The sequence below is a fragment of the Dipodomys merriami genome, unplaced genomic scaffold (assembly GCF_024711535.1).
Source record: "Dipodomys merriami isolate MVZ:Mamm:240054 unplaced genomic scaffold, mDipMer1.0.p SCAF_35, whole genome shotgun sequence".
Classification (NCBI taxonomy): domain Eukaryota; kingdom Metazoa; phylum Chordata; class Mammalia; order Rodentia; family Heteromyidae; genus Dipodomys; species Dipodomys merriami.
The window spans coordinates 6,608,803-6,622,981 of NW_027205048.1; the positions used below are offsets into that span (position 1 = coordinate 6,608,803).

Consider the following 14,179-nt stretch of genomic DNA (forward strand, 5'->3'; position numbering starts at 1 on the left):
AAAGGCCCAGGGCCATTAGAGCCAGCCAATGGGTGAGCTGTGATCTCTCAATTCTTCATTCACTCCTCAATGGAGTGAGAAAAATAAACAGTATTTCCTTGAGCTCAATTGTCATTCAAAACTCTTCTTTCATGGGTCTCTTCCCTCCTTTTGTAATGAGGATCTGAGCAGAACAGAGTACTTCAAATATCAGGCCGCAATAAAGTGAGAAAAATAAATAGTATTTTCTAGAGCTCAGCTGTCAATTTGAAAGTTGACTATTTCAACCTTTTTTACTTGGCATAAAAACATCCTGTCTTTCATGAAATTATAATGATAAGTGTGAAATCTTTACCTAGCGAAAATCAAAGTTAGCAACCTCGGAATTTCATTTTCAAAACTGTACTAATTTGTGGAACTTGACAGTGTGGTTGATAACTAGATGTTTCCTCTTAAAGATTCCTTTATCTCTTATTCAGGTCTAAGGGCCTGTTGGAGTTTTGTTTCTTATTATCCAAGAGCAGGCAGAAGAAATCCAGGATGCTGTATATTTGAGACACTCACAGAAGTATATCTAAGCATGGTACTGACACAAATCATTTCATATTTTAAACATGTCTGTAAACTAGGGCAACCACTAAAATGTTTTCAAAACCACATTATGACACTGTACAAAAGAATCCACAGCAAAAAGAAAAATCCGAAAAGGATCGAAAATATCTGCATGTATACCTTGCTGAGCATAACAGCCAAATCTTAGTGGCAGCAATGAGTCTAAACTACCTCAGATTATAAATTGAGGTACAATCAGTGTTTGTGCCTTCTCAATTGCTTTGAAAGGAACACAAAGCCTAAGTAAAATACTGACAATGAAGCTTATTAAATTTAAGAGAATGCCAACTACTGGCTGGGAAGGTGGCTCAGTGGTAGAGTGCTTACCTTGCATGCATGAGGCCCTGGGTTTAATTCTTCAGCACCATGTAAACAGAAAAAGCCAGAAGTGGTGCTGTGGGTCAAGTGGTAGAGCGCCAGCCTTGAGCTGAGGAGCTGAGGGACAGTGCCCAGGTCCAGAGTTCAGGCTCCATGCCAACAAAAAAAAAAAAAAAAAAAGAGAGGGAGAGAGAGAACGCCAACTACATGCTGCATAACATATATGGAGATGTCAGCTACCTGCCTGTGTTCTTGCTTGGCTTGCCTTTACTTGTATACAACAAAAGGTCAACTGGAGATGCAATGACACCTAAACTTCTTTACCAAGGGAGACTGTAGGAGGCCGTCATCTCCGTTTGGCTGGAATTAGTACAGATCTTGTTGCCTATAGTATGCTTTTTGTCCCTTTTCTTCCCCACTCCTACAGATGGGTAAAACCACTCATGGTAGGAATACAAAAAACCAGGCCCCGAGGACTGGGTGAGAATAGCAAACAATAACTAATTAAAGGGCTCCAGCCATCTGGCTGCCCCTCTACTGACACTCAGGGCTTTGTAAGAGGTGCTTTCATTCTTGTTTTTACTCTTGGGATCCAGCTGCTGGCCCCACCAATCCACCTGCAGGAGTGGGATTAGGGTGCAGGTGTCTCTAGGTAGCTATTGGAAAGTCAAATAAAAGTCTAAGAATGGGATTGTAGATCGTGTGTGTGTGTGTGTGTGTGTGTGTGTGTGTGTGTGTGTGTGTGTGTGTGTGTGTGTGTGTGTGTGTGTGTGTGTGTGTGTGTGTGTGTGTGTGTGTGTGTGTGTAGGTGCTTATGGGAGGGTTGCTCCCTTTCAAAGGTTGCTTCCTTTCCAAAGGAATCAAAATTGCCTAGGCTCTTTTCAGATATGAATGCATATGCTCTCCGAGCTCTCTCTGTCGTCACACATATACAACACATCACAGCATTTTTACTTTGCTACAGAAGTTATGTCTTGAAATAGCAATTTCTATAATGCACATATATGTGAACTCTTCAATGTTTTAAATTATTTTAAAGAGCAGTGTCTTAAATTGAAGTTCTAATCTGCCATTTTCAAAGTTTTGTTTCCTGTGCATTATTACTATTATTATTATTATTTTTGGTCCAGTTGTGGGGCCTGAACTCTGGGCCTGGGCGCTGTCCCTCAGCTCTTCAGCTCAAGGCTAGCTAGCGCTCTACCACTTGAGCCACAGCGCCACTTCCGGCTTTTTTTTTCTGCTTATGTGGTGCTTGAGGAATTGAACCCAGGGCCTCAGGCATGCAAGGCAAACACTCTACCACTGACCACCTTCCCAGCCCTCCTGTGCATTATTCTAATTAAGCCACACATCTATTCTGCAAGGTAGGTTTCAGCATCTTAATCTTTCAGATGAGAACACTGAAACTCCAAGAGGGAAAAATAACTTGTTTAAAGTGTCACAATAATGGCAAGGCAGTCTTCCAAGTTCAGGTCCAGAGCACTTGGTGGCTAGCCTTGGACAAGGCAGGGAAGGGACTTGTCTATCATCCTTAGGGCTTGGAAGCAGGGAACTTGGACTTGAATGAAGTACAAAGTCTTTAGATCAAGACTGTCAGGAAAATTATCATGTGCTTTATCAACACATCAACACATCCACATGGAGTTTAACAGTAACATTGGTGGATTTTATTTCCCTTCTTTCACTGAGGAAGAGCTCATTCAAAAGACAATCAGCTGTGAACAGAGACATCAAGTGTCCAATTAAGAATGGTTCATCACACACTCAGGACCATGCTTTCTTGAAACTGATTAGTCTTTTTCTCCAAACCATAGGGACAAAAGGAATCTAGAGCCAGGTGCCAGAAGGCTCACGCCTGTAACCCTAGCTACTCAGGAGGCTGAGATCTGAGAATTATGGTTCAAAGCCAACCTGGGCAGAAAAGTCCATGAGACTCTTATCTCCAATAAACTACGCAAAAAAAAAAAAAAAAAAAAAAAAAAAGCTGGAAGTGGTGCTGTGGCTCAAGTGGTAGAGTGCTCCTCTTGAGCATAAAGCTGCTCAGGGACAGTGCCCAGACCCAGAGTTCAAGCCCCAGCACTAAAGGAAAAAAAAAAAAAAGGGAATCCAGGACTTTAATCTACTTGCTAACAGTATTAGAACTTTTGACTTAGGAGGGACAGCAGAAGATAATGAAGAGTACCTCCAATCTGAGTTCAAATCTCAGCTCTATAAATGTCTAGAAATAAGATAGTGGGAAAGTAATTTCAAGCTTTGGCTTTCTCTCATAGGGTGGTCTGAACCTGGCCTCACTAAAAGCAGGTGGTTAAGAGGGATTCTCTGTCCCTCTTGATGTTTGTTGTATTCCTATTACCCGAATGAAAACAAACATTCTTAATACATCAGCAATACAGTGTATTTTAATTTTTGACCAGAATAGCTCCTAAATACTAGTTTACTTTCAAAGTAAATATAGCATTGGGCAAACTTATCAGACACATAATAGTAACTTTAAGGAGGAACCATGTCCATGTACAGAGCTACTTATGCTGAGAACATGTACCCAAAATTTCCCAGACTGCTTTGTAATGGCATTATGTGGTGTATCCAGTAGATAGCTGTCCTAGAGCTGAGAGCCATGCCCCTTCAGACCTCACTTGTATTTGAACTTGACCTTTACCCAATTCCACTCCCTCTCCACCCTCCATTAGCATCATTTCTGCTTCTCATTTCCAGAGACCATGACTCTGTGCTCTGTATTTGAGTATCTGAAAACCAAGGTTAATCTAAAGAAAACAATTCAATATGCAAGAATGGTTTCCTAAGATAGAGTAGCTTAAATAAAACCTTTCATGAAACTCAACTTTAAATTACATAGTACATGAAAATACTCTTTAAAAAATATTAGAAAGCTGGGAGCCAGTAGCTCACATCTGTAATCCTAGCTACTCAGGAAGCTGAGATCTGAGGATCATGGTTCAAAGACAGCACAGGCACGAAAGTCTGTGAGACTATCTCCAATAAACCACTCAGAAAATTGGAAGTAGCACTGTGACTCAAGTGGTAGAGCACTAGCCTTGAGCTGAAGAGCCAAGGGACAGCGCCCAGGCCGAGTTCAAGTCCCACAACGAAAAATAGGTAAGTAAAAATAAAAAAATATTAGGGCAGGCTTTTAACTCCTCCACAATAGTATGTTAAAAATAAGTCGTCCCTCCTTCCCTGTCTCCCCACACCAGTAACCATTGCTAGGTAACCATTGTATATCTTTTTACAATCCCTTCTTTAAAATTAAGTGTATATGCATTAATATATACAACTTTGTTAGTGCACTTCTAGTCTGGTTTATAAAAAAGTTCTGGCATAAGGAATGCCTACAGAACATTATGTAAGAAATGTATCAATGAGTCTAAAGGCCAATAGCCTACATCTGTATGTTCACAGTATATGAGGAGGTAGGCTAGAAAGAGAATATTTAACCTGTCAAGTTGTGGCAGAAGTGAGATTTGTGCTGTAACTGTGGGCAGAGTAGGCTCTTTATAAAGCACTAGCAACACTTACATTGTAACTATACAAGTTCCTAGCATGAGCCCTTTCAACCAGAGAACATCTTTGTGAGATTTGATACTCCAGTTTTTAAAAGGCACCTGGGAATTCTGCTTCATCTATGCTTTGTCACCCTTAGTTTTTTTCTTTCAAGAGTATAAATCATTGGTTAACTGTGAATATGCAAGTACCAGAGCAACTATAGGGCCGACAATCTTGATAGGCAGTGTTCTAGAAAATTCCTACAGCCCCATGAGCCTTATTCAGCCACAGAGGGCCCTCCCTGGCTGCCGCCCTATGGGAGTGGGTACCATTCTGTAACTCAGGGAATCTTTACTGAGAAAAGCCAGATGTGGAAGGAGTTCGATGGAGTGGCCTTCCCATGTCCTGACTTCAGGTCACACTGCTCATCTATCTATTCAGGACTCACACTTAACAGGAAAAGTGCTAAGAAGCCCGTTTGTAATTAAATTTAGATGTATAACTTGTACTGAGTTCAAGTATTCTCTCCTGCTGTAGGGCCTTAAATAGTGAGCCATAGCTAGCATCTTTTTCCACCCTTGACCCCTGTCCCTATGAATTTCTTTCTCTTAGAAAGAGATCCACAGACTCTTGGAAAGGCAGACTATTAAGGATGTGAGGAAAATATTCTCTACTCTGATAATTTTGCCTGTATTCCATGAGCCTTGATTTCATTTGAGGATTCTTTGCAAAAATGAACCCTGTCAAGGAATGTGGCATAATTCAAGTGTACTAGTGTTAAGAGCAATAGAAAATAACACCTTGTGATGTGAAATAACCATCATTTTCGTTAACTTGATGAAATGGTATTGTAGCAGAGTGAATTAGTTCTTTGATATTAGAACCAGACAATGTTAAGTACCATCGTTTTATGGAAAATCTGAATACATTTCTGGGTTGTCATTCAATAAGAAAATTCCACATCCCTTTACTCATACAAATGCCAAGTTTTGCTATCATAATACAACTTAAAAATGCAACCTGGTATCAACTTAAATCTCCTTATTACTGTCATGATCACTAATTACTTACTAATCATGATGTCACTTAACATGGAAAACAAAAAGTCTTGTTTAAAAAAGAAATGCAAGCAATTTCAAGCAGCCTTTGTGCGTAGTCTGGAGACTATCTGTTCAGCAAGTAGTTCTTGTAAACAATAAGATGCCATAAAAATACAAGTTGGTAGACAGGCATTACCTATTTAATAAGATATTATATATACAGAATCTTCTTGAAAAGAATCATTTTATACAGAAACATATTTACAAAATGAACAGGATAATCAAAAATTATCTATACAATGCACACAAATATGTACTCTGGAAGATAAACGTTTTCATGATCACAGTCAAAATGGAGAAACATATGCATTTTAAAAATAATTCCACTCCAGGGAAAATATGTTCTAGTATGCAATTTCATTTTTCATTTATTTCCCCCTAATTTGTGTTTGGACATTTTTTCCATTATATATCATGTTTAGCCTGGAAAATTTTCTGGCTTCTGGCGCCACCAACTGGTATGAAAAATTAACAATCTTAGTGTCAATGGTTACTGAAAAAGAGGCTATTTTTATAAAGCATGAATGACAACATAACTTATACAACCACGTTCAACAGAGTGTTTACAATATTAATGACTTGAATTTTTCTTCTACTGGTAAATTTTGGTCTAAATAAATGCATGTAAAAAATCTCCAGAAAATATACTGCAAAACATTTGGAAACATAATGGCATGATTCATCTATATGAGTATCAAATAGGCATCAATAATGTACTACATTGTAAAAACCTAGTATCACTTTATGGTCTTCAGAATTGTTTCCTTTCTTTCAGAATAAACATTAAGCAATGACAGGAGTTGGGAGATGTGTGGAAGCACTTGTCTACCTCAGCATGGACTCAAGTTTCCAGCTTCATGCCAGGCTGAAGTTTCTGGGCCACCTACTAGTCTAAATAGATAAACACCCTCCAAAGCCCAGAAGAAGGGCTGGCAGAAGCCAGTGGCCCAAAGATCTGCTCTTCTTGCCTCCAGCTATTTTCATTATACTACAAATCCGGGGACAAAAAGAACCCTGTCTGGTCTGTTCGTCAACATAACCACACTACCTCTTTGGTGCCTGGAAATGTAAGTTTTTCATTTTGCTTAAGTGAATAAATGTGTTTATTAAATGAATAGCCTACATGAATAAATGGTTATGAAGACAGAAAACAAAACCACCCCCCAAAAACTACCATCAAAAGTTTAAACTCCTTCAAGTCCACCATTTTCAATCCCTGAAACTGCTTTACCAGACTTTTTGAAATTCAAATCTAGGAAGGATATATATACAAATGAAATTTCTTGCTTAAAGATTCCAAAATATTAACAAAATCCACCTTCAGTGTGCACAACAAAGAACATAAAAAAACAACTTTTCCCACAAGTCTATCTACTTCCAGACATCCATTCCTCTCACTGTATATGTAATATGGTTAACAGGTAGAGGTTACTCAAAACTTCACATCTGGAGCTGATTTTTGATACATGCACATTCTTTTTACATTGTTCTGCTCTGTCCTAAATCCAAATGGATCCAGTGGATACTGAAGTGCAACATTAAAGCCCTTCCTTCAGAACCTTTTCACAGTGTAAGATTTATTGGGGGGGGGGGGCGTGGAGGGAGGAAATGTATGATCAAATTTTGGTATTCAATAATTTTCTTCTAACATTGTTTTACCATTAAATGACTCCAAGGAGATGGTGGCTTAAAGATACTGGAATGCTCCATTTTGTCAGTAATAAGGAACATATATATATTTTCAACTATATAGACAATTATTTCATTTCCATGGTAAGTTTTCTGCCTTGGAGAAAAACAAAATCCAATGTAGTTTTTGAATCTGTATCACTAGAAAAATCTAGTTAGGTGTCTATGCTAAGTAGACCTTTGGAGTGTTAACAGTACATCTAGGAACAATGGGAAAATAAATATTTTATTGCACTTTCCCTCTTGATTTTTAAATTTGATAAATTATTGTTAAAGAAGCAAGATATATTAAAACTAGTACTTTTTTACACTTATTTAAAAACACCTATGAATACAGACTTTCACTATGAAGTTAAAAAACATGAGTCTAGGTAACATACAGCAATATTGAGAAAAATAAGATTACATTTAATCCTCTAATATTTAGTAAATTATATTTTTAAACTGCTAAATTGATTTAAAAACTAAAAACATATTAAAAGGACATTGCCACTATGAGTCCACACAATTATTTCAAGGCTCTTAACCCATCATCCCAAGTCATTTAAGGGGAAAAGGATAACAAAATCCAAAACAAAAATGTGCTGGAGAGCCAAAGCTTTACATAAATGATTTGAAAATAATGCAGTATGAAATCAGAATAAGAAATGATAAGAGGTACCAAAGAAAATCACTAACAGAAATATCGGCACTATACTTTAAATAAATATTGTATAAAAAAAAAATCCAACGAGATACGAAGTTTGGCTAAAAATTCCTTTGTCACAGAGATGTTATTTTGCTTCATATAAATAAGCTGATGTAGCCCATTTGGAAGAAGAGTGTGGCAGCTCACTCTGACTGGCGTAACGGAGGTGTCACAGAGGAGAAATGGGCTTAGAGGCAAGGGCCATCCAGGACGCGTACGATTCTTTGTATAAATACAGTGTCAGTAAAACTGTAGTACCCAGTTCTAAAGAAATATTTCTTTCTGTTCCAATGACTGGATCCATTCCACACTGCAGAATGTAACTAAAAAAGTTCAACTACTAAACTCAAACAATCCAAATTGGAAAAAAAAACAAAAAAACAAAAACCGTGCTTAAGGCAGACAAAGAGACCTGACGGAGACATTGTAAAATGGCTGATCACTGGGAGTTACTAATAGCTGCTTTCCTACTTTTACTTTTCATTAAAGCAAAAACAGAAAGACTGAAGCACTCAAATGCATCCCTACAGCAGGGTCTCAACATGATTTTTTTTTTTTCTCCTTCAGATGGGGTCTCAGTATGTTGCACAATCCTGTCTTGAACTCCAGGGATCCTCCTGCCTCAGCCTCCCAAGTAGCTGGGAATACAGGTGCATACCACCACACCCAGGCAAAACAGAAAAAAAAAATATTTCTTTAGTTTTCTTGGTGTTGGAGATAATGAATTGGTCAATGATTAATCCTATACATCTCTTCATGCATAATTTTGAAAAGTTCAGTTATTTGTGACATAATGTACTTTAATAGGAAGAACTATATATAAAGGGTTTTTTGTTTCTTTGTTTTAAAGCCCTTATAGTAATGTTCAGCATTTCATGATTCTGGGCAAATCAAAGTGTTCAGATTCGGTGACGGGTGGGTGAACTGCACCATATAAAAACAGATTTCATCAAAGCTTACATATTTACAGCATACACAGCAAGGCACCCATGTGTTAAAGGGTACTCTTTTATACAGATGAAGCAAAACAAATTTGTGACTGGATGACACACAAAGCAGGGAAAGTTTCCAGCAACACTGGTGAGTGGCACCTGCTGCTGTGTAGGCTCTTGTCTGAGTGCTGAGCAAGAGCTTTGAATTAGGTTTTCTTCATCTTCTGCTCTAATTCATGCTGGTGTTTAATAAGACGTTCAATTTCTGTTCCAAGTGTTTGTAGATTTTCCTTTAGCAGTTGCGGGAGGGGAAGAGAAAACAGAAGTACTAAGTATAGTAAAAAGATTAAGTTTGAATTGTTTTTGCCTAATATTTTGAAACTGAAGGAGTGAAGATTAATCCTAAATGATGACATTAGACATATAGATGTATTAGTGAAGTTATATTTAGTTTTTGCACTGTAGCTACAGCAATTTTTAGCACATATGATTGTGCTAGATTTTTCAATTACTGTTAAATTCATTTCTAACTATCAAAACCCATATGCAGCATGAATACCTACACAAGAGCTGCAAAACAGGAAATATAGACAAAAATACATTTAAGATGCCACTGTATTAAAATTTTGTTTCAATAATTAACTATTATTGTATGTCAAAGGCCATCCACTATGAAGTAAACAATTCATCTTAGTGTTTAACGAGGCTGATTTAGTTTAGACTTTTCGAAAGAAAAAAAAGGGTACTAAAATCTTATCACTAGGTAAACTGCTAGAAAAGAGCTTGTCTAAGCACTATGTGAGAAGCACATTTTGCCAGGTTTGCTAAAGGCAGGGGAATGAGAAACACAAATACCTTCAAAGTAATATTTTTTAGTAATGTATCCTCCAAAACAGCCTGTAACTTTCGGTTGATTTCCAAAGAGAGTTCCAGTGTTAAGCCACTGTCAGCAGGATGGGATGTGTATAAAGATGCCATGATGCCTCCACGTCTACTCAAGTGCACTTTGTTAAAGTCAGATGCTTCGGAAGAAAGTGTGCCTGATTCTTCCCGTAAAATGTAACTCTGAATTATTCTGCAAAACAAATCATACTATCAATTGTGTACTTGCAGAATAAAAACAAAGGGATTTGCAAAAATTAATGATGCACTAAAACTGATAAGCATAAACAGCTACCAGGCTAATAACCTATTGTTAGGAAATAATTTTCCTTATTGGATGGTTCTTTAGTTATATCATTGTTGTTCTAACGTGGTATTTAGATCATCCATAAAAATACTGCTTTTCTATTTATTTATGTCCAAATACTTTATGGAAATTAATACTCTCATTTCTGTTACTATTTTTTGCTATCCTATTATTTAACTTAGAACTCTGTATTTTGCTTTCTTTCAAAAGTCATAAGCAAACTCCTGTAAGACTAGAATTATTTTAAAGTAAACACTTAAAAGGCTTAGGGAAAGACTTGCAATATGAAAACAATCAATGCATCTTATTTAAATGAGTATGGTGTGAAGAGTTTGGCACAGAAAGCTCTGTAGTCAGAGTTAGGTTTGGATCTCCAGCCCAAGCCCTAAAAGTGTGGTAATCTTGCCGAATAGGGAAAAACTGCAAGTCATTGTTGAAAATAAAAAGCTAAGCAAACTGAAGTTATTTAATATGTTAAAAAATTAACATCTACAAAACTCTGTATCACTGAAAGGAAGACCTCCCTAAACCTACATAATAATAGGTGATGAAAAAAGGATGTGAACTGAATTATTGCAAGAACGATTAAGCCAGGTGTGAAGGCTTGTGCCTTTAGTTGCAGCTACTTGGAAGCGAAGGTGGGAGGACTATTTAATCTCAGGAGTTCAAGACCAGCCTGGGCAATATTTAGACAAGACCCTATCTCAAAAGAAAAAAAAAAAACACAACAATTCACAAACCAAACACACACACACACACACACACACACACACACACACACACACATTTGAAAGGTTAGTTCTTGATTAATTTTTGAAACCATATGAGTATTATAAATATACTATACTACCATAATAACACATACTTTGTTTTTTTCCTAATTTCTTCTACCAACTGCTTGATGTGGTCTTCCATAAATTCTATCTTTTCATTTTTCCGAGCATGTGCTTTCTGCAGCCTAACTATCCTCTCAATCAACATAGCCTTGTCCACTTCAGGAAAGTTATCCACAGTTACTGATGACCCAGAATTTTCTGGAGATCGATCTTCGGCGCTGCTGCGAGCATTTAGGGACCCTGAAGACAAAAACAATCGCTTAGTACTCAGGGTCATCTCTAGTAAGTTTCAAATATTCATTCTGACTAGAAGGGGGAGTGACAATAAAGAAACTGTTAAAAAAGGGAGAAAAGGGAGGAAGAGGAGGATACAAGACAGAGAGTACAGAATACAGTGAAAAAGCCTGGAGCCAGCCAATGGGTTCAAATCCCATTTTTCCACTTACCAGCAAACATGCTTCTGCAAAACTATTTACTGCCCTCTTTTCTTCAGATTAAAATGGAAATAGTAACATAACCTACTTCATAGGATTTTATCATCCTCATTTAAATGAGAAAATATATGTGAAGCACTTAGAATTACATATGTAGAAGATACAATGTTCTCTTTTTTTTTGCAAACTTATTCATGAGATATTTATTAAAATAACACATTTAGGGAAATCAATACAATGCATATACATCATTACTGAAAACTGTATACCATCATACAAAAAAAAGACTTTGTTTTAGGAGACTGAGTTCTAATTCATGGCAAGTTTTTAGAAATAAAACCACAGGACAACACAATCTAATTAAACCTTGAAGAGTTCCTTCTTTACACTGTCAGGTACCAGCGCTCTGCCTTTTGGAGTGATTTCAGCCACCAAGTCATCAACAGTAACGTGTTCTAGTCCTTTTTCTTTAATTGCCTCTTTACGGTGTGCCTTCAACTGCTCCTTCCGGCCACATTCAATTAATTGAACTCTCAGTAACTCTTTGAGGCGCTCTCTTTCTCCATTTCTATGAACTTTTGGTTAATCACTGCTCTCATTCTAGCTCTTATTTACCAACATTAATGAGATGAATTTCTATTTCGTTTTACAAACACATAGATCTTTTTCAACACCAGATTATAGACTTAGGACAAGTAATCTATCTTATCCAAACTAATAAATGGCATAGCTGGGGTCCAAAGACAGAGAAGAATTTCAAAACCATGTTATTCTATTACCCATTCTTTCCACTGCTCTAACAGTGATATTTTTTCCCCTAATATGCAACTCCTAGGAGACAAGACAGTGAGTCACACACACACACACACACACACTAGTGGCTATGCAACACATGCATGCACACACACATGCACATACACACATATGCACACACAGCTGGCTCCTCTATCAGCTCCACAGCCCCCCTCATTCAAACCCCCTCAAAATGAAAATATTCAGAAAAAATTGTACCTTTAAGGAATGTATCAACTTTTACTATTCCCTAATTAATACAGTAAACAACTATTTAAGAGAGCATTTATACTATATAATCTCGAGATGCTAAGGTATATGGGAAGATCTGCAAATGCTATGCCATTTTAGAAGAGACCCAAGATCTGTGGATTTGAGTATCCAAGGAGCAGGGACCCTGGAACCACTTGCCTGCAGGTGCCAAAGGAAGGCGGTGTGTGTGTGTGTGTGTGTGTGTGTGTGTGTGTGTGTGTGTGTGTGTGTGTGTGTGTGTGTGTGTGTGTGTGTGTGTGTGTGTGTGTGTGTGTGTGTGTGTGTGTGTGTGTGTGTGTGTGTGTGTGTGTGTGTGTGTGTGTGTGTGTGTGTGTGTGTGTGTGTGTACACACACATATATCTGATGCTATATAGTGGTAGACATTTCATTACTTCTTAGGTGATAAAACATAAAAGGAAAGAAACACATGCACCATATCTCTCTATAAGTTTATACAAATCTAAATTATAGAAATAGAAAGAAGAAGTTGTTTCACAAAACAAAGAGAGGCAGGTAAGGAAAACAAAGGAAGTAAGAAGACATACATGAAACCTTGGATAAGGGTTAGAATTTAAACATTTAATAAGAAAACATTTTTATAATAGAATTATATACAACTTCTATTTTTTAAACTCCAAAGTAAAAAAAAAAAAGCATACCAACACTTTATAAAACCAAAACATCAAAACATAACAGTTTTTACCTGATGAACTAGAACGACTTCCCATGCTGCTAACTTCTTTATCATAGCTTCCATTCTCAACTTGATCTAATTTTCTTCGTGCTACAGCAAAGAAATGGATTACTGATGACAACTATCATGTCTATTTGGCCCACCATCTAATTTCAGTTACTAAAGTCACTTAGGCAAAAATGGAACAGACAAGGAGAAAAATTCTTGACTACACAAAGACAGAGGCTGTAAAGGTTACAGACACATCAAAACACACATAAACAACATTACGATAACTGATACTAGCATTACTAATTACACTGAATTTAACAACCTTTTGAGTCCTGAATAGTTTACAAGATCCTTCCAGTACCAGAAATTTTCCTCCAATATCCTTTCAATTACAGGTATAAAGACAACCTGAATTCTTTCAGAAAATACCTATATATATTCAAATTAAGTAGTAAATCTTACCACTGTAGTGCACCTTATTTTAAAACACAATAGTGGGCAATAATACACTTGGAATGCCTGTATTATTTATCATTGCATCACAATCACATAGACAGATACCCAAGAGTAAGAATGAATTTCTAAGCAAAAGAAACCCGGACTCCAATTCTAGTTGAATAATTTATAACCTTTCTTGGTCTATAGACTTTCTAGGTCTATTTTAAGCATATCAAATGGGGAAAAAAACACTGAGATAACTTTTATTGATATTAGTGACTAAAACAGATTAGATAACAATAATCAGAACCTCTTCCAATTCCCACACCTGCAATTCTGTGAAAAAGCATTGCTAAGACAGAGGATAATTCATGGAACTGCAAGAAATAACAATCTGGTATATGCATATTAACATAATAACAATCTGGTATATGCATATTAACAAACTAAGAAGAACAAACAGCTTTAAGAAAACAAATGGAGGGCTGGGAAGGTGGCTCAGTGGTAGAGCGCTTGCCTTGCATGCATGAGGCCTTGGGTTCGATTCCTCAGCACCACATAAGCAAAAAGAAAAAAGCCGGAAATGGCGCTGTGGCTCAAGAGGTAGAGCGCTAGCCTTGAGCTGAAGAGCTGAGGGACAGCGCCCAGGCCCAGAGTTCAGGCCCCACCACCGGACCCAAAAAAAAAAAAAGAAAACAAATGGGCTGGGCATGGTGGTATCTATCTATAA

General features: G+C 37.2%; 1 protein-coding gene across 2 annotated transcripts in view; it reads right to left on the minus strand.

Annotated features, from left to right (window-relative positions):
* Window positions 1–5,401: 5,401 nt before the first annotated feature.
* Ccdc186 (coiled-coil domain containing 186) overlaps window positions 5,402–14,179 on the minus strand; it is a 37,178-nt gene continuing 28,400 nt past the window's right edge. For both annotated transcript variants that reach the window (XM_069988059.1, XM_069988058.1), the window contains exons 13-16: window positions 13,030–13,110; window positions 10,877–11,087; window positions 9,678–9,897; window positions 5,402–9,112 (exon numbers count right to left, since the gene is read on the minus strand). In XM_069988059.1, the coding sequence (XP_069844160.1) occupies window positions 9,029–9,112; window positions 9,678–9,897; window positions 10,877–11,087; window positions 13,030–13,110 (596 nt within the window). In that variant the 3' untranslated portion in view covers window positions 5,402–9,028. The remainder of the gene's footprint in view (window positions 9,113–9,677; window positions 9,898–10,876; window positions 11,088–13,029; window positions 13,111–14,179) is intronic.